This window comes from Felis catus, chromosome A3 (assembly GCF_018350175.1).
Source record: "Felis catus isolate Fca126 chromosome A3, F.catus_Fca126_mat1.0, whole genome shotgun sequence".
Taxonomy (NCBI): Eukaryota; Metazoa; Chordata; class Mammalia; order Carnivora; family Felidae; genus Felis; species Felis catus.
This window is the reverse complement of record NC_058370.1, coordinates 69,280,967-69,306,680: the sequence shown is the minus strand read 5'-3', so window position 1 is coordinate 69,306,680 and position 25,714 is coordinate 69,280,967. Positions and strand designations below refer to the sequence as shown.

The window sequence follows — 25,714 nt, the reverse complement described above, 5'->3', positions numbered from 1 at the left end:
GGTCAATTAATTTCACTGTGCTTCAGGGTCACAGACAACATCCTTTTACCATGTTTTGCAAATGTGCCACTTTGTTTTTGTAAGGAAGAAAGGACTTTGCGAATTGTGTAGATCTATGAAAACATTTGACACCCCCACCAGAGAATCTGCTAGGGTGAGTTAGGTTAGTTGACTATAAAAAGAGTAACATTATTATTAGCCTTCTGTGGAAGGTTTTGATAAGAAAAGTTTCACATTACTTTGTAACCATGGACAAATCATTTTACCCCAGTGAACACCAATTTCTTTCAAATTTGTAAAACAGAGATAATTATAGTTTTCCTATCAAATTTGTTTGTTACAAACATCAAAAAAATTGATGGGAATGTTTTGTCATGTTTAAAATTTTTATTTTAATGTTTATTTTTGAGAGAGGGAGAGGGGCAGAATGTGAGTGGGAGAAGGGCAGAGATAGAAACACAGAATCTGAAGCAGGCTCCAGGTTCTGAGCTGTCAGTACAGAGTCAGATGCAAGGCTCGAACTCAGGAACTGTGAGATCATGACCTGAGCCGAAGTTGGACGCTTAACTGATGGAGACTCCCAGGTACTCCTTTTTGTGTTGTTTTAAAGGTTATATAAACACCATCTCCTATAAAAATGAGATTCAACCATATTTAGGTATGAACAAAATGTAAGTTTATTTATTTATTTATTTTTCCCTTACACAGTAGTTAAACTTCAAGGGGCCCAGGCTAGGAGAATACAGTTCTAAACCTGTTCTAAACCTGTGGCTTAGCCACAGGAAGTGAAGACCTGTGACTCTAGGTCTTAAGGCAGCTGACAGCTTTTTGTCATCACTCAGCAAGAAGAAAGAGGGACATGGGCAGGAAAGTACAGGTACATTCAGAGCCCCAATGGAAAGAATCATTTTTGCCCATGTATCATTGGCCAGAATTTAGTTGCTTGGCCATGTCATGCTGCAAGAGAGAATGGAAAATGTAGACTGTAGCTGGAAAGCTGTATGGCCAGCTTATGTACAGTTTAGTTGTATGCCTAGCTTCGAGTTCTGTTATTAAAGAAGGTAATATCAGTGATTAAACATCAGCAGTGTCTACTCTGGAGATAAATACAATGATCAAGACAATAGACGTATTTTAAAAGGGACGACTTGGGTAGTACCAGATAGCTTAAGACATCGCAGGGGGTTAATAAAGTACCCAAATTTAGTTAAAGTGACAAGTAGTTCATTCTCAGAAAACAAAGACATCCTGCTTTCTCCTGAGACCTTTTTTTTTTTTTTTTTTTTAAACACCTTCTAGTGTCTGATATGTACAATTCTACTGATAGTGTCTGGACAATGGTTACAAAATTATCTTGCATTAAAAGCCCATGTAGTCAACCAACTATTATTTTAATGCTAAATATGTTTAATGGGTAACCGTGTTTGGTGCATGGTCTGTGAACCTAGTAGCATCGTTTGTCTCAGTATATTGTTGCATTTTCAGAAAGCCCTCTATGTTATGTTTTAATTCTTGCAAATTGCCTGCCAATTTAATACGAACTGCATCTAAACAGTAAGTAATTGCTTATGATAATGAGTGCACACTAATTTGCTAGAATATGTTAATATTCACAGAGCACTTTTATACTGCCTGCTGTTCCAAAAATACTGCTCTCTTGGTTAAATGTAGCTTTTAGATGGCATTATTGTCACACATCTGACTAAAATCATCGATTCAGTAGTATCTACCCAAATGTCATAGGACTATCACTTCAATATACCAAAGAAGGAACAAAAAGTCATGTCATCCTTTGATAAATGATTTAGAATATTCAAGAAAAAAGGAATCACTTTCTTAATAATTAATTCTAATTAGTGATTGATAGTAGTAAGCAGACTATACTGAGTTAGAAATGGCCTCTTTTTCCCTCAAGAGTCATAAAACTTAATTTAAATGACTTCAAAGACAGATGGCATGCAAACTTCATTTGAATACAATAACCAATTTACAATGAATTAAACTTTTAAGCTTGATCCTAGATCTGGCTGTTTCTAAGTTTGAAGTGCACTTCACCCCTTAATAGTGCTCTTCCCTCTTTGTCCTATATGTCTTTCTCAACCATTTTCAGAGGTGCTATTTGAAGATGATAGAGCTCAAAGACTTACGTTTTAAACCTGAGGGTCTTTTGAGACTGGGGACCTGAGCATTTGAGGATCTGAGGTGCAGATTGGAACCACCTTGTAATTTTAGTCTAGGAAGATAGAGTTTTATGAACCAAACACAAAAGAAAAAAGGTTTGACACTTCCCTGCCCCAGGGCTGATTTGGCACTTTAATCCACCCTCTAATGTTTCAATCATTTCAACTTCAAAAACCACTCTCACACATAGTTATATATCTTCACATGGGTGGTGAAATAGAAGGATCTCTGTAGAGAACCTTCACCCCCCCACCCCCTTCATGGCTTTCAAAATTCATTTCTTTTGTTGAATTTCATTGGCTAAATATATTCGAGGGTTAAAAAACTTCCATCTTTGTATTGTAATTGATAAATAGCCACAATTGTTTGTCAAAGACAGTGGACTAAGTCCCAATTTTTTTGCTTCTTGTAATTTTTATTATGAAAATAGGTGGATTGATACCTCTGGCAGTCGGCTGAATTTTATTCTTATTGTCTTCATATGTTGTTTCAGAGTCTAGGATAACGAATGAATAAACAAATAAACCAAAATTACGTATACTTTAATTTTGGATGCTGTTACTGTTATTTTTTCTAGTAAGTATAAACCGAGACTTAAAGACAAATGAGAAGTGGTTTTATTTCTGATAAAGATGGAATGAAAAGATTTGTGACAAATAGCAAATATCACCAAGACACTTCTTATTAAATAATGTCTCTCTCTTAAGACAGTAGTATCATGGTTTTTTTTTTTTTTTTTTCTACTTCTGTGAAGTTATGTGACTCTTTGTTAAAGGAAATTTTCATTTCCTAGAATTACAAATATGCTGAAATACTGGAACTGATCTAATCTCTTTTTAATACTGACCTTGAACAGTCCTAATTTCTACTATAAGATTTGTACTTTGTATTTATGTAGAGACTTAATTCAGGACACAAGGAGATAGGAAATAGTAGTGCTTAAAAATGCATCAGCTTCTTTAAGAGAAAAGAAAGTAACTTCCCATTAATACAAGTGGAACTATTGCTGCTTATTTCTGGAACCCATTTTGTGACTCTGTGACTTTTCTTATGAAAATCCTACCCACAAAAAAATATATTTTCTCTTATTATTCCAGAACCATATGAAATTCTGTCTACTCCAAAGAGAATTGGGGGTATTTGGGGAGACCAAGTGAATTCTCCAGTTTGGCTGAAGTAGAGGGTTGGTTTGTATGGAAGATGTTTAAAGTTATAATAAGGATATTTTTGCTTAATTTGGCAGATGATGGATCAATCATTGAAGGTCTTTGAACAGAAGAGTGATTACACAGGCTTCTTCAAAAAACAATTTTTTAGTTTCTAAGATAGATTCAAATTAAGAAGAGGCAGTATGGTATCATATCAGTAAGGATGCGTATTTATTACAATGTTGAAGATTAAAGGTCATATAATATGAACAATGGCTTATGAATGGGATATAAAAAAGAAAGTAAAAAATTGACTTCTGGTTGAATGAATAGTGAGTTGTGGAAAAGCTGGATTGTAGAGCTGTGACATAAACCTCTGTATTGTTCCCAGGGTGTAGCATGGTGCTTTATACGTAGTATAGGCTTAAATAATTTTTACTGAGTGTATGAATGTTTTTATTCTTGAATTATTGTATTCTCTTCCTCCAGCAGTATTCTTCTGCCTCTCACAATTGTGCTTTGTTTGCTTTTGTCAAATCCCAACTCCTTATTTTGAGTTAGAGTCTTTCCCTAACATCTCCCTAAACCATCTGGCTTTCAGTCTTTCAAGCAACTTGGAAAATAATGTCACTCAGGATTTTTTTTTCTTGTTATATTAGAAGAGATTTGAAACTTTCCTCTGTAATGACCACTATTCTCTGTCTTTGTATTCATCTCTTTCATCACAACTGTAGTATATAGAGTTGACCCTTAAACAACATGAGTTTGAACTGCATGGGTCCACTTACATGCAGATTTTTTTTCAATATAGTACAGCACTGCAAATGTATTTTCTCTTTCTCATGATATTCCTTTAAGTTTACTTTGAGGGAGAGAGAGAGAGCATGAGCTGGGGAGGGGCAGAAGGAGAGGGAGAGAAAGTGAATCCCAGGTAGGCTGTGTGCTATGGGCTTGATCCCAAAAAGCATGAGATCTTGACCTGAACTAAAATCAAGAGTCAGACACTTAACTGACTAATCCACCAAGGTGCCCTCTTTCTTATGATATCCTTACTAAAATTTTCTTTTCTTTAGCTTACTTTATTCCAAGAATACAGTATATAGTACATATAACATATAAAATATATGCTAAGTGACCGTTTAATGTTATCAGTAGGCTTCAGTCAACAGTAGGCTATTAGTAGTTAAGTTTTGGGCAGGTCAAAGTCATACTTGGATTTTCCACTGTGTGTGGGGTCAGTATCCCTAACCTCCATGTTGTTAAAGGGTCAATGGTACTAATTTCCACACATGCAAACATAAGTAATATATTTAAAAAAACATTTATTACCATTCGTACCACTCTCTTTTGCTTCTCTTTTGTACTAGTGTCTCTCTTAGATTCCAAACTTATAGAAGGAATTAACTCACACTAATGTTAGTAATCTCTTATCATAAGGTTAGACAAATAGATTTTATCTCAAGATTGTTTACCTACATGATTTTAGGACTGGAAACTGTTTCATAAGAGTTTCAGTGATTTCTACAATGACCCATGCTAACAAGTGATTGAATACATGAACGAATAAATTGATAAATAGTACTTGGTTTTCTGAGTGAACTGATCTTAGACTGGGCTTATCTATTTAGGCAATTTTTATTTTAATCTTAATTTTCCCAGTATCTTATTACTTGAAAACCTTAATAAGAGTGTTTATACTGAGATTTTTCTTATTTAGCAAATTAAGCAAATTTCTTTTTTTGTTTCAACATTTATTTATTATTGAGAGAGAGAGAGAGAGAGAGAGTGCGCGCACATAAGTGGGGGAGGGGTAGAGAATGAGAGGGAGACATAGAAACAGAAATAGGTTCTAGGCTCTGAGCTCTTAGCACAAAGCCTAATGCGGGGCTTGAACTCAAGAACAGTAGGATCATGACCTGAGCTGAAGTCAGACACTTAACCGACTGAGCCACCTAGGTGCCCCTAAACAAATTTCTTGTATGTAGAACAAAAATTAAGTCTTCCACTTACCTCTAAATACTCTCCATTTCTCATAGCCAAACAAGCTGAAGACTGCATTTTGTGTTAATTACAGAGAACAAACTGTTGGTTACCAAAGGGAAAGTGTGTGTGTGTTTGGGTAGAGGGTTTTGGGGAAAGGGTGAAATAGGGCATGAGAATTAAAGAGTAAAATCAAACAAACAAACAAAACTTCATTTTGTTAACCTTAAAAATAAAACAGCCAGTTATTTTACTAGCAGATGTGTTTATTTAGGAAGAGCAGAGAATTGCAAATCAGGACATGCAAACTATGGCAAGACCATAGGCAAGTCTGGTGAACAAAGGAGAGGAAAGGAATGCTCTTTTATAGAGGTAAGAGAGGAGTAGGGAGTGCTTTTATAAGACAATGGAGCAAACTGGGAGTTCCGAGGTGTAGTAGCTTTTCACTGGCTGAGTTTCTCATTAGCTGGGCTGTTGCCGGGCCTGGAGAAAGTGTTTCTCTCAACTTCTTCCTATTGGGGTCTACACTTGACAAAGAGTGCTAGGGCATGAGAGCTCCTCCTTCTGCCCTCCAGACTCAATTTTAAATGAGATTTCTTATATTTAGCTTTATAATGTCAAGAGCTAGGGATTTTTTGAGCTACTTCTGTTGCATAAATTCCCATGGCCTACAATCTTATTCAAGATTCTTAATTGCTTTTCATAATTAATACATTTATTTGTTTAAAAGTTATTTTGAAATACTTTTAGACTTAGAAAAATGTTACACAAAAAACATTCTCCTTATCCTTTGAGCTAGCTCTCCCCAAGTTAACATCTTACATAACATAACGAGTGAAACCAGGAAATTAACATTGGTACAATGTACTAACTTACACACCTTCAAACATTACCAGTTGTCCCACTAACGTCCTCTTCTGCAATCCAAGTTCTAAACCAAGGTCTCACATTATATCTAGTTGTCATGTCACCTTAGTCCCTTCCAATTTGGAAGAGCTCCTTAGTATTTTGTTTTTCCTGACCTTGACTCTTTTGAAGAATGCTACCAGTTATTCTGTAGACTATCTTTCAATTCCAGTTTCTTGGATCTTTTATGATTAGATAGAGGCTATGCAAAAATGGTACAGAAATGACGTTGTGCCCTTTTCAGCCCATCATATTTCCCCTGAATTTGGTATGTCCTGTTACTGGTGATGTTAATTTTGATTAGTTGGTTGTGGTGCCATCTTCTGGGTTTTTCTAATGATTAATAAAATTTTAAGGCCTAAAGCCTGGCAGACTACATCTAGCTCCTTCCTGTAAAGTATGGAGAACTTTGAGCTAGGTTCTTCAAGCAAACTGTGGGATCTAGAACTCTCTCATAATCACCGTTACCTGGTTAAGTGTTTCATGACTCTTCATTACAGTTGTTTCTCGCACAGATGTAATGAAATAGAGAATGGTGTTCATTATCACGGTAATCTAGGCAATCTATGCCCTCATCTGAATTTTTTGTATTTAGTAAAATTATTTAGATTTCTTATACAGCTATAGATATCCCATCTTACTAATGGATATAGGCATGGAATTTTTTATACTCATCAATCAGGACCTTTATGCTATTTATTATGTCAGTAGTCCTAACTCAGTTCCAGGAATATATTAGGCCCCTATCCATGATTGATAAATAAAAGCACACAAACCTGATGAGAATACCAAGAAGTAAAGCAAGACCCTTTTTTCAGTAGGCATACCTTTAAGATGGAAATTACAGTAAAAGTCAGCTCTGATATTATATAATAGTTTGTAAATTAAAAATAGGTTTTGTAGATGATAAAGGGAACAAATCTACTTTGATTGGAATGAAAGTGGGAAGCTAGACTGAAAAGAAAACCAAGTGCAGCAGAGAAGCATATATCCGCCAAAGTAAAAGTCACTTGGAGAAGAGAATGTGTATTCCACTTGCGCACGATAAAGTTAGAGCTTAGTTTGAAGTGACTTCTGACCCAGAAACTAGCATTCTATCTAGTTCTCATACAAAATAAGTAGCAAATAGTTCTAACTGGGACCTTGTCAGATGGAGAATGACAAATATAGCATACAGGCAGGAAGATGGTCAATGAGAGGAGCTAAGATGAGAAACAAATAAAAGCATATTTCTGGTTTTATCTTAAAATTATTATGAATTTTATTGTTTGTATGCTGGCTTCTATATTAAATATGTAATGCAATGTTCAAAATAACTACATGCACTTTTGTGTTCAGTATTCAATTCCACTGTTAAGGGCAGGAGACAGTGTCACTGTCAAAAGTTATAAGGCCTTTCTGGTGTAGAATAGAAGTGATCATGGCATTAGTGATAAAAATTTGTTTTCTGCATCTCTGTTCAGTAATTTGGAATCCTTAGAAAGAGCCGAAGGCAGGGATAGCTTCTGAGGCAGGATGGTTACAATAAAGCTGTGCAAAGTTCTCACACCTTTTAAAGATTCAGGCTAAGCTCTGAAAATGTCAGAAAGTGAGTGAATCATTTCTGCTAAGTGTCATTACAGAAACTTTCGTGTCTCTCCAAACCAGTCAGGGAAAGCATCATTAAAAAGACTCTAGAGATGATTGAAGTGACCTTGATTTGTGAATTTTAGTTATTTTTCTAAACAAGAAGCAGTCGTTGGATCTTGGCTTTTCATTGTCTTGTGGAAAAACTGAGAATAGAGTTGGATACAGACCCTAACTGCCTGTGTGATGTTGAAAAACCACTTGATTTCTCTGGGCCTCCATTTTGTCATTTGAAAAGAAAAGGTTTGCTTAGTTATCTCTAAGAGAATTTCAGCATTAAATCTATGCTTCTGTCACTTTTTTTTAACTTATTAATTTTTGACACCTTAATTCTAATAAATTCTTGACTCTGAAACCCTGATGAAAGCCATTTTTGCAATTAACTTTTGAAAAAAAAAACTAAATTTAAGGGCATCAGTAGTCAATTGCAATTTTTACTGACTAGCTAATAATTTTAAGAATTTATTAGGGACTTACACAACTTATCATATGTTCTGTAAAATAAGATTTTTCTTGAAGTACCGGAAGGTGAGATTTCTTTTCTCCCCATCCCTGCTGCCTATAGCTCTAATGCAAATTGATTACTGAATTACTTGCAAGAGACTTTTTAATAAAGTTCACTTACTGCTGGAGGGAGTCTAGTTTCAGAAGGGAAGACATAAGCATTTGATGTTCTTAGGGTTATTGGTTGTGAGATTGCTTTGCTCGGTTTGATTTTTAACTTTAGATCACTTTGCTATCTTTATGAATCTTTTCCTAATCTGATTGGTGGAAGGAATACCACTTATCTGTTTTTCTTTTCAGCAAGAGAACTTAGACCCTGATAGCCTTTTAAAAGTTTCTAGGACTTAGAACTTGATCATGGAACAAGCTTGGGAAGCTCAATCTTTTGAACCCAACTCTTCCTGGAGGGTATATTTTCTAAATAACATGTTTAGAGAAGGAAATAATAAAGTGTTTTTTTTTTTTTTTAAAGAAAGTACATTGCAAAGGAGCCACTAAGTGAAGTGTTACTTATTGAATAGATTTTCAAAAATAGTGTTCGCTGGCTTGAGAATTATCTCCAAATTTCACTACTTATGTGACTTTGATCTGATAAAACATAAATATAATTATTCTTGCTTTTCATTTTTCTGTTCATTTTTAAGATTGCCATTAATCAGTACCTTTACTGTTGTCACCTTTTGCAAGATTTTTTAAAAATCCAGAATAGATGGTGACATGACTAAATATCATTTATCTGACGTTTCATAGTTTATGACAAGGCATAAATTTCCTGCCTTGATATTTATTTTTAAATGTGTATTTATTTTTGAGAGAGGGTGAGAGGGGCAGACAGAGGATCCGAAGCAGGCTCCACACTGTTGGCACAGAGCCTGATGTGGGGCTTGGATTCACAAACCATGAGATCATGACCTGAGCTGAAGTCAGATGCTTAACTGACTGAGCCACCCAGGTGCCCCAACCTGCCCTAATGTTTATTGTTAATGCATAGGTCCTACCTCTTTGGGAAACAAGGGCTGTGTGTTTTAAGTTTTGTATTCTTAACTCCATTCACATAATTGGCAATTATCAGATGACCAACAGATAGGTCAGCTTAAGAATGTTTCCTACGTCAATTAATTTCCTTATAAGACAGAAAAAGAGAATGACTTATCCAAATGACTGCGGTTGGCATCTGTGATTAATTCCAGACTGGTGAACACCATTCATATCCCTTATATGAATGCTGCCTTTTTTTTAATTGTACAATGCATAGTCTGTGCATTATTTGTGGTATTCCTGAATAAATGGCTAAGATATGGACAAGGTAGGTCAACCATGAATCCACTTATATTATAAAGAATTACCTAAGTTATTAAAGAGGAACACACTTGTTTTCAAAAGAATGAATATTTTTTTTCATGCAGTATACTCTTTACATAAATGTCAAAATATGGAAATGTCACATATTAAAATGGGAAATATACATGATTCACTTTTAAATATATTGTTCTCCCAAGATTACAGAATATAGATTTTTTTATTAAAGAAAATATAGACCATAGAAAAATATGGAATATTTATTACAAAAAGATTTTCAAATGTTAATTTATTAATTTTGCAAGAGACTGCACATGTACACACACATGAGTGGGGCAGGGTTAGAGAGAGAATCCCAAGCAGCACAGAGCCTGATGTGGGGCTCAGTCCCACAAACTGTAAGATTGTGACCTGAGCCGAAATCAAGAGGTGGAAGCTTACCGGACTGAGCCACATGGGCACCCCTGTTAGAAAAAGATTTTTATTAAGAGAAAAGTTTTGGGCCAGTAGGTGAAGGGAAAACTCCTTACTTAGTGAAGTGCATAATTACTGTTGAAATTATCTTTGAGAATAATAATTCCGACCTTATAGGAATCATGATAGCTTTTTGCTATTCCATTTTCTTGATGGTTTTATTTTGATTAAAGTTTCTTATTGAATAAGCAACACCACTTTTTATTTTAAAGTGGTATCTTGGCTGGGCCAGAACCAAATGTCATAGAGGCCAGTTTAGTGAGGAGAAGTCCTCTGCTTGCACATCCCCTAAGTTTACTGTGGAATCTGACTGGTTCAGTCTCCTTTGATCCCAGGAAAAGTTTGGGAGATATTAATTGTCAATGCCTAGTGATTCCTTGGAGACCCTGAGAGTTTAACAGCATATCTGACTTGTATGGGGTTCAAGAACGTTGTGAAAGAACCTGCACAGAGTTCATGATGGGTATTTAATAGCTAGCATGTGGGCAGTGACCCCGTCCACTGTCACTTTCGGAAATCTCATTGCGCAAAAACAAGGTGCTCACAATGTTGACTTTCCCCCTTTTTCTCAGTTTGCATTAAATTTAAGAAAGAGTCAACAAATTGTTTTCTTTTAAAATTGAATAAATTTCTTTAATTCCTCAGGGTCTAGGATTCTGCTGGAACACATGACTTGCCATATATGAGAAACTTCCTGTTGTTTGTTCTATCCTGAATGTAGTTATTAGCTACTTTGAAAAGACTTGCATTGTTTGGGAATTACCTAAACTCCTCTTGACTTTCGTTGCTTTGGTCTGATTCAGACTATAGGGTCAGTATCAAAACCATTTTAGTGACAGGCCATGTTTCTTGCCCTGTTTCCTTTATTAAGAACTTATTCTGCTCTTTTTCTCAAAGACATATAAGTAAAAATCCTATGTCATTTTCTTTCTTTTTTAGCCAGTTGTCAATTCTACCAAGTCTGTGTCTTCCATAAGAAGGCTCAAATTAAGATATATAGTCTTTATTTTCATTGTCTTTTCCTAGTGTTTGTTCCCCTTTAGGTGAATAGCAGCATTGAGGGCTGCTGTCTCTTCTCAAAGTTGGTAATTGTTGTTACTACTTTTTGATGTAGAGTTGATTACATCTTATAGGTAGGAACTGTTATTGTTCTGATTCCATTCATCTTTCCTAATATAATGGCCACCTGTCTTGAGTTGTTAATCCTCCTATATGAAATTTCAGAAATTAGGAAACAATAGTGCTCAATTTCATGATGTAATTCCTTGTGATCTTACAAAGAATTTACAGGAACTTAGGAAGAAAATGAACTGCAACGAATTGTTACTTTATGTACCTGTCAGATTGTTAACATTTATTATTTTCTTTAAGTTTCACCAGTTTATAAATTTTATCATGGTCACAAATAATTTTTATACAAAAACTTTTTATACAATTTTTTCATTGTTTTTTGCTTTCTATGAACTTTACTCAAAAGAATGCCTTTACATAGGTAGAAATTGTTCAGAAATTTTAAATTTAAGTTAGCCTCTTTATTCCAATAAGTTTACTGGAGGAATAAAAGCTCCTCTTACTTTTATTTGTTTTATTTTAATTCCATCTGACTACCTGGAAAACTTTAAAGGGGGAAAAAAGTGCTATATCTCTGTTATATCTAATAGAATTATAATGGCCTGAATGTTGCATGTTGGCTACACAGTGACAATTGAAGAATTACAGGCGTTCAGAAAGGAACCTTTTATTCATATACTTATGTTAGAAGCTAATCTACTTGGAAGTTATTGTTCATATAGCAAGGATCCAGAACAACCAGTAATCAAACAGACCTATACATGGCAGTTGGTTTTCTTTTTCAGAAAGGTTCAATCCATTTGGGGACATACTAACTTTTATGGAAACGAAGCTGAAGTGGGCAAATTTAGAGAATGAGTGGTTGGCAATAAAACAAGGAGGAGGGAGAGCCTTTTGGGTAAATAGATGTTAAATAAAATCTAAAAATATTTCTTATCATAACATCACAGGGCAGTTTTGACATTAGAAATAAGAGCCCATGTATAATTTGTACAAACATTTGTTGCCATGTAAAGTATGTTGACACAAATAAATTTGCATCTGATTGAGCCAGCTCTGTTAATGAATTTGGAGTAATACAGATTTGCTGCGCAACTTAAATGTGGAGGTTGCTGAAAACCACTTTAAGTTTGAGTCATCCATACATTCAGTAATGTGATGGATGTCGAGGTTAATTTACAATAAATCCATTAGTAGTCATGGCACTGATGTGTCAGTGATTGTCATACAGAAACATGCATAAATAATAGAGGTGAACACATTACTGTGTTCTTAAGACCTGGAACTGTGATTAAGATGTACAGTTCCTGCACATTGAATTCACTTATATAATATAATAAACCATGTTTCTATAAAAATAAAATTAAAATAATAAAGCTAGATTGCAGTCATTTTATGTAGACTTACTCCTTTATTTAACAAAGTGAATTTTTTTTGCATCTTGCTATAAATCTTACCATGCTAGATGTTTTATGATGATGAACTAATATTCTTTTTCTCATGAAAGCTCCCATGTGATGCAATTTAATATCCTTCTCATTGTCAACTACTAGTGAATGTAAATAATAATATAATGGGTTTATGTGAAAAAAGTGCTAATCCAAGGAGTGAAATACTGAAAAGATTAATAAAAACTGGGAGGGAGGAAAGTCATTTCTTCAAAGGCATTTGGCTTTCACACAACTTTGAAATGAATCAAACTTTTCTAAGACATCTTATATTAAAATAAAACAACAGTGTTGCAGTGTTTGTTATTTTTTGTATGTTTTCCATTATTTTATAGTTTTAACACACACATACACACACACACACGCACAAACACACACACACACACACCACCTGTTCTCTGTAGAACTTACTGGGCACTTACCATATGCCAGGAATTGGACTATGGCGTGACTGTGTGATACCCATCGAATTTTGACAGAAGCTCTATGAGGTGTATAGTTTTAATATCCTCATTGTTTACAGACAGAATATCCAAGATTTAGAATAAAAAGCTAGTCAAGGTCAGTGTAGCTAGTAAATGATTCAGCTGGGATTTGAACCCAGGTCTGTTCAGAGCTTACATTCTTTATTTTTTAGTTATCTGCTATAGTAAGGACATTATGTCTCTGGTTCCAAAAGATGCATGCTAAATGAAGTAGATTTTGAAACTTTAGTCGCATGACCCACTATATTTTATTGTAGGAGTATTCTCACATTTTAAGGTTACCAGAATAGAGTATAAGGTAATTTTCTATCTTTCTGAAAGGGGAATTTAAGAACATAGGAGATTTTGTAGAGTTTTATAGGAAGTGATTTTTTTTTTTTAACGAAAACCAAGATGCTTATACAGGTAGGTAGAAGGGAGCTGTGGGTGGGTAGTGGACATCTTATCCTCTCTTGATTCTGGAATTATGCTGATGAATACAAGACATTGCACTATCATGCATACAGAAGAGGGAAGAGAGATTGCTTTCCAGATACATCTGGAGACAAAAGATGCTGGAAATAATTGCATTGTTTGGCACAAGGTAGTACAATTGGTTTTACTTTGTTTTGGTGAAACTGAAAGAGCCAGAAATCATTGTAAGGAAGACAGAGTGGTTCATAGAATGCTAGTTGCTAGGTCTTAACACTCACTGAAATATGAGATGAAATCAAATCCTGAGTAATGATATTTGCATTTTGACATTTATCTTCCTGAAAATACAAATCTTTATTATCCTTGCATTCTGTAACTGAGCAACTGGAAACTTTCATAGTTCCATAAGTTTGGGAAGTATACTCTAAACTAAATGTTAATCTACATATATTAAATGTTCTGTCACTTCACATTTACATGTTATTTTTCTTTTTTTGAAAGCCTTGTGAGGTGAAAGGACAGTATATGATCATGAGGTGCAAATGTCACTTTATGGATATGAGACATTAGAATATGATAACAGTCGGCCTTGATAAATTCAGACTGACACATCCAATTAACTTTTTCTCGACTGTCTTGTTATGATAACAGAAACATTTCTGTCATAAAAAAAATGCAAGAGTAGGAATCTGGGTACTAGGTTTCCTACCGGCTCTGTCACTTAACGAAGGTTGCAACTTGAGATAACAAATCAATCCTTATGACTAAGTTTCCTCAGATGTAACATGGGGCTAACTGCTTACCCTACTTTCTTCCCCCCTGCTTTTTATAAAAGTTTATTTATTTATTTCTGAGAGAGAAAGAGAGAGAGAGAGAGAGAGAAAGAATCCCATGCAGGCTCCTTGCTGTCAGTGCAGAGACTGATCAAGGCTTGAACCCATGAACCATGAGATCATGACCTGAGCCAAAATCAAGTCAGATGCTCAACTGATTGAACCACCCAGACGCCCTTACCCTACTTTCCATACAAAAGTACAGAAGACCTGAAAAATTGTTGTGAAAGTGATATTTTTAATATTAAAAATTGCTATGTAATACAAGATATTTTGCTTTCCACCATCACCTTCCTCTGGTGATTCTGGAAGACACCTGAATTTTTAGATATGATTTACATTATTATGCAGCATCTCTAGTTTTGAATATTTGTCTTAATTCATAGAAACTACATAGTCACTAGAGAGCAAAATTAATTAAAAGGAGGAAAATAAAATTGAGTACCTGTACTCAGAGGTCACCACGACATTCTCCTGTTAAAGAAACCTTCACTTTTATGTGTTCTTGTCCCATTTTTATCAATGTGGGCATTGTTGAACCATTCAGTAGTTAGTTAATCATCTACAAAAATTACCAAGCTGAAGAATATTTATCAAATGATTCTTGCTTATTAATATCCTGAGTAACAAGCTTCTGATGATATAGAACATAAATGGTCCTGGAGGCTCCAACATTTCTGATACACAAATCTGTATATTCTGAATGTTCTTTACTTGCACACTGCCTGGTTCCTTTGAAGTATAACTTACCTATTTCCACATGAGAGAGATAAACTACTTTCATGCATTAGTATCCAAAAAAATTAATAGAGAATACACAGCTTCTCTACCATTGCATTCTAACAAGATTATATTTTATCACTTTTACATTCAGTATTATTCTGACATGTTTCTTGTGTCACGTCTACATACCGAGGCCTTTTTTTTTTTTTTATTGATTTGTTTTGAGAAAGAGAGCACAATCATGGGAGCAACAAAGAAACAGGGGGAGGGCGATAATTCCAAGCGTGTTCCACACTGTCGGTAAAGAGCCCAACGTGGGCTCAAAGTCAAGAACCGTGAGATCATGACCTGAGTCATGATCTGACCTGAGTCATGACCTGAGTTGAAATCAGGAGTCAGACCATTAACCAACTAAGCCACCCAGGTATCCCTACATACCAAGGCCCTTTTAACCAGGAGGCATATTGCAGAGGACTTTGGAAATGTTTCACACAGAATACATACTGCTGTACCAACACCATACAAGCCTCACTCTTGGTAGAAGCTTTTTTTCTATAAACACAAGATATTTTGTGGCCTAAATTTTTTAAATGTTTATTTATTTTGAGAGAGAGAGCACATGCACGAGCAAGGGAGGGACAGAGAGAGAGGGAGAGAGAGGACCCAAGGATCCTGTGTCATCAGCACAAAGCTCAACACGGGGCTTAATCCCACAAACCACAAGACCATGACGTGAGCTGAAATCAAGAGTCAGACACTTAACCAACTGAGGCACCCTTGGCTTAAATTTTAATATTCACTCTTACCATTTTCTTTACCACGTTTGACACATAGTGGGAACACAAGTATTGGTATCCTTTATTACTGTAAGCCTCTGAATTTATTTTACCCCAGTGGTTCTTCCTGGGATAACTATGCAAATATTTCTATTGGCCTTTTTAGTATGGACAAACTTTACTTTTAGTAAAGTCTTTTCTTGTGTGTGTGTGTGTGTGTGTGTGCATATGTGTTCATATCTATATATCTGTATGTATCTATATCTATATCTTTGCATGTCTCTTTGCATGTCTCTTCCAAATGTTCTGACTTAAAGATTCCATTGTATTGCATTCAGTGAGATAGATTTCATTGTGGTATAATGAGATAGGACTTCAGTGCATTGGATGCTTAGTGTAAACTTGTTTGAAATGAAAATCTTTTAAAGTAAGATGGATAATTTAATGACATCAGCACCATAAAGTAAAAATTGAACACTCACCAAATGAGGCTATAATATTCTTACTACTGTAAGACAAGCATTCACTTTTGAAGAAAAAAAATGAGTCTTTTTATGATGCTGGATAGTTTGACAGCTACTAGATATTGCTTGTTAAATAAGATCTTGCTTCTATTGATGAGCTCTATTATCTGTATTTTCCTGACATGACTCCTGGGGCTTATGACTGTTTATCCATTAGTTATCTGTCATATGTGAATAGACCCTTTCCCCATAAGAGTTGATTCATAGTATATTTGTTGTGATTTGCTTCACTGTGCTGTATGACCCTGTCACATGCACATGCAACTCTTGTTTCAAAAACAAAAACGAGTTGATACATGTTTCTGCTCCTTTTGGAAGCGGCCAAAGCCAGTGTTTCCTACTAAAACATTTCTGAAAAACTGGCAGGGAGAAATAAAACCCCATTAGATTCCATGCTTATCCAACTCAGTGGAAAAAGTAGTAATCTCCCATTTGTTCTGGAACACCTGCTGGTAGGTTTAATGAGTGTATTAAAAACTGAGCTGCCTTGATATTTCTTGTAAAAATCTTCTATTGTCTCTCTTGAGCCTGTTTGATTGAAATCTGTGATTTGCTTACTTTTTATGCTGTAGTTTCATTTTTTTTTTCATTTTTGCCTTGGTATATATTTAATCGTTTACGGATATGTCAATGTAACAAACATAGGAAAATTGTACACCTGATATATTTGGACTAATTGGTTTTGGTTTTTGTTTTCCAGCTGGGACAACATATATCTTTAGCAAAGGTGGTGGACAAATCACGTATAAGTGGCCTCCTAATGACCGGCCAAGTACACGAGCAGACAGACTGGCCATAGGGTTTAGCACTGTTCAAAAAGAAGCTGTATTGGTGCGAGTGGACAGTTCTTCTGGCCTGGGTGACTACCTAGAGCTTCATATAGTAAGTACTTTAAAAATATTTAACTTTTGTCTTTACTATTAATTTTTTTTTAATAACTTATACTTTTTCTTTTGGAAGTTTCTCTTCCCCAGCAACCAGTACTTTGGTACAGAAAATATAAATACAATCTAAAAGTAATAAGACCTTATTCCTGCTATTGTTGCTAAAAATGTTCTTTACAATAGAAAATATATTTTTTTGGTTGTTAAGTGTGAATTCTTCTCAGTTCTCTGTTTACAAAGATTTATTTTGGTATGTTCTTATTGACTTTAAGCAGATTTGCCAACTTAATAAACTAAGTTATTGCCTAGTTGATACTGTTACATCTGACTGGAAGCAGGAGGTTGTAATACTGGTAACATCAAAAGATCTGAATCGGATGTCCTTAGTTCTTTCCTCACTCTAGAATTACAGTGAATTACAGTGACTAGATTGTTTCTGTGCCTTCTTATATTCATTTTGATACATAAATATCAAGAAAGTACAGTAAACTCTTACCATTAATATCCTGGAACCCTTGACCATTCCTTTTTCTCCAAGCTCTAAGTCTACTGTAAGAATTTAGTCAGTATATCATAGATGGAAAATAATAGGTCATGAATAGAAAGCTATTTTTTTAAACTTTTGCCTTAACTGATTTATAGCTTGAAGACTCTGCCATGTATTTTTGCATTCAGAGTTACTAATGTGTATAGTTGTAATTCTTTATCTTCTTGTTTTATTAAAATATTTGCAAAGTACAGGTAATCTCTTATTGCTAAGAGATATCAATATTTTACTGATATACAAAAGTAACAACCATAAGAAAGGGTCAACTATTAAACTCTAAAGGGTTATTATCATCATAGTTCTTACTTGAAAATCTGTATCTTCTGGAAGGTCCAAACATATATAAGTCTTTCCATTTCCCTTTATATCTGTGAGGCATAGTTTATCTTTTCTGTCTCCTGTGATTGTATAAATTTGTTTTGTTTTGCTTTTGTCCATCCCTATAGGTTCTCCTTTTACTAGCACGCATGCCTCAGAGGACAATTTGATTAGGTCAACAGATTCTTTGCTCTTGGACCCTGGCTTTCAGGCACTCATCCTAAAACAATTAGGAAAACCACCAAACACATATAGGAGGAAAATACATTATCACAGACTTTTGCAGGGTCTTAATTTTCAGTTTTATTCATTTATTTTCTTAATCTTAGTTTTCCATTAGACTTCTATGATTTCAAATAAGCTCAGTAGGGGTTTACACTGACCACAAGAACTAAATTCATTGCTAATCTTAGAAAGAAGAAAAGAGAACACACACACACACACACACACACACACACACACACACACACACACACCTCAGCACAACCATTATTGAACTGCCATAAATTTTCAATTCAAAATGAAGTTGTCAAATCGGAACCCTGGGAAAGTAATTTCAACTGCCTTTCAGCAAATATCTAACAATCAAAATTGAAAGCATCTGGATTTTTATGGCATCATAAATAAATGATTAGTTGAGATAAACTTAACTAGTGCAGTAAGGAATGTTGCTGTTGCTGTTTAGAGTAATCTCAACTTTCTAAATGTATTTGCTCCACTCTGATTTAAGAGCCTTGCAACTTCAAAAAAATAAATAAATAAGAAAACAAGAGCTTTTGCTCCTGAAAGAAATTACTTATTGATCCATTACCAATTACACACTTACCCTCAGAAAAGTTTCTACAATGATCACTCTCAAATCATAAGGGGCAATGTTACTGAATTTACTCAAACCACTGTTGTTTGTTTTATGGTCAGAGGGTTTTAGTCTATAAGAATGGGTGTTCTCTTTTTCTTCCAAATCTGATCAAATGTGGGTTTAAGAGTCCCTCCATACATAATGGATTGACTTTCTAGGTGTCTGTACCAACCTAGTACCTTCTACAGTTCCTTTACTTGCCATGAATTTATGACAGCTGTTCTGTGAAGGCCTCCTTCTTTTTGTATCTCCCTCTTGGTTTTGCCTGGCTATTCACTGTAGATTCATTATTTGTTTCTATACATTCTCCCTCTTGGATTTGCTATCTTCAAACTTTCCCTTGATTTGAGAGCCAGTACTTGACTGGGAAATGCAAAATGTATATTGGTTCCAGGGCTTACTAAACACCCTTGTTGGTCAGCCCTACTCCTCCTATATCAATTGCTAGTATCTGTCTTAGTCCAAACCTGGCTAACTAAAACTTATCTCCCTCCCTTTTTCCTCATTGCATGTAAGTGGTGATCAGCCATTAATGACCTAGCAAGTTGCCTATATGGAAATAAATCACTTCTTAACATATTTCAACATACAAACTAAATTAACACAAGGCCAGTGTTGTGGGTTTTTTTGTTTTTGTTTTTGTTTTTGTTTTTGTTATGCATTTTACACTATTGAAGTTACCTCTAACTCCTATAATGTTGGCTACATAGAAGAGGAACACAAAGAGGAGTTAGATATTTTAAAAAGCAAAGGGAGGGTAAGAAGGGAGGGAGGAAGGGAGGGAGGATGTAAGAAAGGAGGAAGGAAGGAAAGGAAAGGATAGGAAAGGAAAGGAAAGGAAAGGAAAATTAAGTGTCTGAGTACTAGAGTTGATACCAGTGGGTGATAGAAATATTCTTAAATAATATTAGATTTGAGAATATTCAGACCGTATTTTGTTACATTATTTAGGTACCTTTAAATCTATCCCAATTTTCTCTGAATCACTTATTCTGCTTCTTTCAGGGTTAGAAGTTTCAAAGGAAAACAAGATTTGTAGGATTATAGTTTGTTTATTATTGTTGTTTGATTTTTGTTTATGAACATTACTGACTTAAAAATTGACCTGATTGATATCATAGATGATATGTTTTATCTGTAAATGTTAATTATTATCCATTAAAATGCCAGAAAAACTTCTGTAAACCTTCAAGATCAGCCAAACATAAACTCTGTGCTAATCTTTAAAAATTGTATTTCTACCTTTACTTAATAAGTTAATCAGTAAGCTGGAAAGTTGATTGTACTCCTCTCAAGGGACTCCAATCTTGCTGATATGTGCAATGCCATTTCAGTTAGATAACTTTTAAAGTATGACTGGCATATAATTTCGATGAAGATGTAAATATTTGACATCATCCCATTTCATTACGTTGATTATTTGGGTTTTTACTTGAAAATATAATCATATTTAAATTTTGATTAATTGTACCCTTAAAGTTATAACAACTTGGAATAAAATGTTTTTTGAGTCAGGTAGCCTTGTTTTTAAGATATTTTAAATAATATTAATATTTCTGCTACCACTGTTATGCTCAAAGCCATATGCTGTTGCTATTGAAACTTTTAAGGTTTTAGGAGGGGATGAGGGCAAGATACACTCATGAAGTAAGGAGCAGTTAATTAGCATATAGCCTAGAATACTAGCACTTGATAAATATTTTCTGAAATAATAAATGAATTAATGAATTATATATTGAAAATATGATGGCTTAGGTTAAGAATAGACAACTTTTCATTAGTCAACATGAAGTCAAAGATGCGGTGTAGTTTTTATGTAACGCAGAAAGTCATTTAACTACTTAGTTATAACAGAAAAAAAATGCAGCACTTGATATGCAATAGCTATATTATCGAAAAGTTGCATATTTTTATTGATTTGTTTTTTGAATCTTCAAGTAAGAATTGATTATGGTAGTTGGTTGTTTAGAGGAAATGTGTGGTGGGAATTTTTGTTGGATGAATGATTGTCTCTCTTTAGTAATTACCTCATTTATTATAACTCATTTTTATCATGAATTGTTCTCTGATTGTTTCATATCTGCCCATTACTTTCCAAAAAAGATAAACTGTCTCATATCAGAGAACACAACTTGATAATAATGATGGTTAATAAGAAACATAGCATAATCTAGAATTGGGGCTTTTCAACATTCATTTTACTACATGCTAGCAGCCTATCCAGAAATATTTTCTGAGCAACTAGTATGGCCCAGGTCTATGTTAGGCTCCATGGATACAAAAATAAATTATCTCACCACTTAGTAATCATCTCAATGAACAATTGTTGAATGGATGAATGAATGAGCCAAATGGGATCCTTGTCACCAGATAGCTTAGGTTATTTACAGCAAACATATTTTGTCCCAATGTGACTCCATTTGGTTCATCTCAGTTTTTTCCTCTTTCAGCTTTAACTTTCTTATCTGTATAATATTTGTAAGAATATAAACAGATGATTGGTTTTTAGGATAAAGAATATAAAGAAGACACTTCTAAGCTGTAAAGTGTTATACACATTTAAGTTAGTAGTGTTAAAGATTATTTAATCAATATTGAGTAAAATAATTATTAGAAACAATTAACAAAAAAGTTAAATTCATTAAAAAATTAATTTATAAGGCATATCTAGAAATTTTACCAGTGTTTTCACTCTAGAGGAAGCATCTCATATATGTCAGTCTGGCAACATTCATTACAGATTACTTAACCCCTCTTTGACTTACAGGAGAAAGCCAGTGCAAATGTGTGCTCACTCACTGCCATGAATATTAACGTGTACATTGGTTCTGACCAGGGAAATGTGTGGAGGGTGGTAGAAAGGAAGAGTGAAGAGTGTTCTTTGAAATTCTTTCATCTTGGGAGCATGAAAGAGCATTGCAAATTTGATTAGTGAATTGTTGTACATATTTGCCGTAAGTGTTTCTTCTTTGTACTTTGCTGGGTTGGAAGCCTTATTTTTGAAACTAAGCTCTTAATTGATTTTGATTTAGAAATACACCTTTTGATCAGTGGTTTTAGTGTAGCCTAGAAGCATAATATATTTAGAGTAAATATTACTTGTCCTAAAATAACTTATCAATATCAGTGGCAAGTCAACACTTTCTCATCTTTCTCCTCATCTCTACATTTTATTTTGCTTTAATAAATTTTATTTAATAAACATTATTTAGTATATTATATACTTTATAATCCTGCTCTATTAAAACTAAATGTAAAAACATCTTTTTAAAGTCAACAATTATACATAAGTGCAAGATAAAACACAATTACTCCCTTACAGGCTTTTCTTGAATTTAAATTATGTTCCATCTGAAATTTTCTTTCTAACCAATAGATTCACCTATTTTAAGAGTTTTACTTTGCCATGTAATATTAAAATTTGACCCTGTTAATCATATACAGTAAATATTTTATTTGGTTTTGTTTTCCTGGTTCTTGCATGAATTAGAGAACATGTTGCCTTTTTGACTAGAATATTGAAAGAAAGACTAAAATGATGTCTTTTTTAGTATGTGTTGTAAAATTCTTGTTCAGGCTTCTAAGGAATGAAAGATGCAAGTTATCTTTGGGGAAAATGGGGGAAGTTATGGTCATAGTTCTGTTGGCTTAAGTGTTATCCAGATATCTTGAAATAGTCTCTCTTTTCAGGATGGGTGTGGTCAAGTGCATTAATACAGACTATTTCCCTCATCATTTTCCCTTGGAAGTTAATTCAGTTTCTCATTTTCTGATTTACTGGTTGTCACCTGTGGTACACCAGTAACTCTCTGAATTTGACTGCTAGATTTCTGGAATTATTTCCTTTTTTGAAATTCCACTGCTTTGTACTTTCAGAAAAGAGAACCAAAACAACTATCTCTACATACACCTTCTCAGTCCATGTACTTATCAATTAGAATTATCTTGCTGTATCTATTCTGAATACTTTCGAGGCCATTCCATATACTTATATCAGGTTAATTTGCTAAAATGTTTCTTTGATTCACTTGTTCCTTTATTAAACACATCGATGTCTCCCAATTATGTACAGGTAAAGAAAGGCACATTTTATGCCTGACATTTAATGTTGTCCTCAACATTCTGAACTTAATTTCCATTTTCAGGTCCATTTTCCCATAATTCTATACTTATCTTTTTACTCCAGTGAAATGTATTAATCTATTTGTTAATGAACTTCTTGTCATATCTCTGTATCTAACTCTGTCCAGAAAGTTTCTTCTTATTCATTTCACTGTCTCGATTCTGCTCAGTTTTCAACTTCTCTATTCAAATGTTGGATGTTTTCAGGGTTGTCTCTGGGATCTTATAGCCTCCTGAGCTAGCAGAAAGAAGTCTAGGGCTCAGAACTGTCCTTGGAAGAGCTGCTGAAACAATACCTAGGTAGAGAAAATATTGTACATAGTTTCTGCTCCAACCAATGATCACTACTCTTCTTGATCCATTCCTTTGTGGTGGATGTCAAGCTATTTTATTTATTTTTGACAGAGACAGAGTGCGAGCATGAGCTGGGGAGGGGCAGAGAGAGAGGGAGACACAGAATCCAAAGCAGGTTCCAGGCTCCAAGCTGTCAGCACAGAGTCTGACACGGGCTTGAACTCACGAACTGTAAGATCATGACCTGGGCTGAAGTTGGACACTCAACCGACTGAGCCACCCAGGCGCCCCAGATGTCAAGCTATTTTACAGAAATAGTTTCAAATCCATTCTCATTTAGGTCCTGATGAGTTTCCTTAGCAAATCTTTTCTTATGCCAAGCTCCCAAAACAAGGGACCTGTTGTTGAATCCTTTATAACTACTGACTCTACTTCCATTTCTGCTGTGGCTCTTTTTCAAAACCTACTTTCAAGTAACATCTCTTTTGGTTCATTCAACACATCATTATTGATCACCTATGATGCAGTTCAGACTGTGCTAATTATCCTTTTCTATATAACAAATTTACCTACAATTTAGTAGTTTAAAACAAAACATTTGGAATCTTATACGAGCTTGGGAATCCAGAAGCAGCTGAACCAGGTTAAGAGATTCCCAGGAGAAGACATAGTTAAGATCTGCCATGCTCAGAACATACCTGATACGTTTATTCTTATGATCCAGACAGAGTCCACATGTATGAGGAAGAAATGATGAGCAACAGTGAAATCATATGAAAACAGGTTATTAAGGATTCTGGTTTTGTAGAAATCTAAACACAATATAGATTGATGGAAAATGAGTAATGAGGACATTGCTTGAGGGTTAAGAACTAGTTTAGGGAATACATACTGAATTAGGAGTCATTTGTACACTGATCAGGAAGACTCCTTTTATTACACACACACACAGACACTGAAAGCCGTAAGCAAAATGCACGAGAGAAACAGAATTTAAAAATGCAAACAGCATAGCTAAATATGTCTGCCACAGATCAGGAAGCAAGATGAAAGTGACACAATGGCAATGGAGTCCTATTAAAGCTGATGCTGGGCCACTGCAGACAGACGCATCTCATTTCAATGAAGGAAGGAAATGACTTAGGTGAATATACCAGGGGACACTCAAGTTAATGGTAGGCATAAATAATCTACATTTTAAATCAAGAGGAAAGAACTGGAGATAATGTTCACTGAGCTTGCAAAAGTCATTTTGATGAAAACATTTTCAGAGCTGTGAAATCCAATTTATGTTGTCTTTAGGAGCTTACTTTTGGAGGTAGTATGCTGGACCTCAGAATTCTTATGTCAAGACAGAGGAGGCCTATACCCTACTGTAGATCAGGTGGATAAGCTGTTTAACTTTCTGCCAACAAATGTAGCCCTGGAAGAACATCCTGCCATTATGCTTCTGAGGTGACACTTTAATGGTGGGCTCTTCCCATCAAGGAAAATACTTCCTCCTGAATGTTCCCATTAGAGTCTTCCTGCCCAAAAAAAGTAGAAACACAAGATTGACAGGCCTGAAAAGCTCTTTGGTGAAAGATCAAAATTTAATTGATTCTTGGAGCTTTTTGGTCTGTGAAAATAAGTCAGTCTTAATATTGAGTATTATATAAAATTCAAAGTAGAATTTTAGCTAGGAAGTATAGACTGCTCACTCCCAAATACACATCTTTAGTATTGACTTTCCCTCTGATGACTATACTCAGTATTTCCACCTGGATGTCTCATGGGCACCTCAAACTTACCGCCTTAAAAACTGAACTTATGGGCACCTGGGTGGTTTAGTCAGTTAAGCATCTGACTCTTGATTTTAGCTCAAGTCACTATCCTAGGGTCATGGGATTGAGCTCTGCATTGGGCTCCATACTGAGTATGGAGTCTGCTTGGGATTCTCTCTCTATCCCTCTCCTGTTCTCTCCCCCCACTCTTAAAATAGACAAATAAACTTAAAAATTAAAAAATAAAACCAAAAAACTGAACTTCTCATCTTGCAACCACATATCCATCTAATTATTATGGATTAAAACTTGACATTTCCCCCATAGTTACTCTTATGACGTTATCTGTTTCTCAACAAATTCCAGAAATGTTTCTCATAATATTTTGGAGGAGCTTCAAACTGATAGAGTGAACAGGGAATCTATACTCATCCTTGACCAGTCTTATTAGCAGGTGAGGAGTTGAGACACAATCTGGCGGAGCAGAGAGGGAAGGATTATAGGCACAGGCAGGTAGAGTGCCGGGATCTGTCCT

At 34.9% G+C, this 25,714-nt stretch overlaps 1 protein-coding gene across 31 annotated transcripts in view; it reads left to right on the top strand.

Moving 5' to 3' along the window:
* The window catches only part of NRXN1 (neurexin 1), a 1,127,382-nt gene that overhangs the window by 796,658 nt on the left and 305,010 nt on the right, over nt 1–25,714 (top strand). For all 31 annotated transcript variants that reach the window (XM_019827182.3, XM_019827181.3, XM_019827189.3 and 28 more), the window contains one exon: nt 17,093–17,274. In XM_019827182.3, coding sequence (XP_019682741.1) covers nt 17,093–17,274 — 182 coding nt within the window. The remainder of the gene's footprint in view (nt 1–17,092; nt 17,275–25,714) is intronic.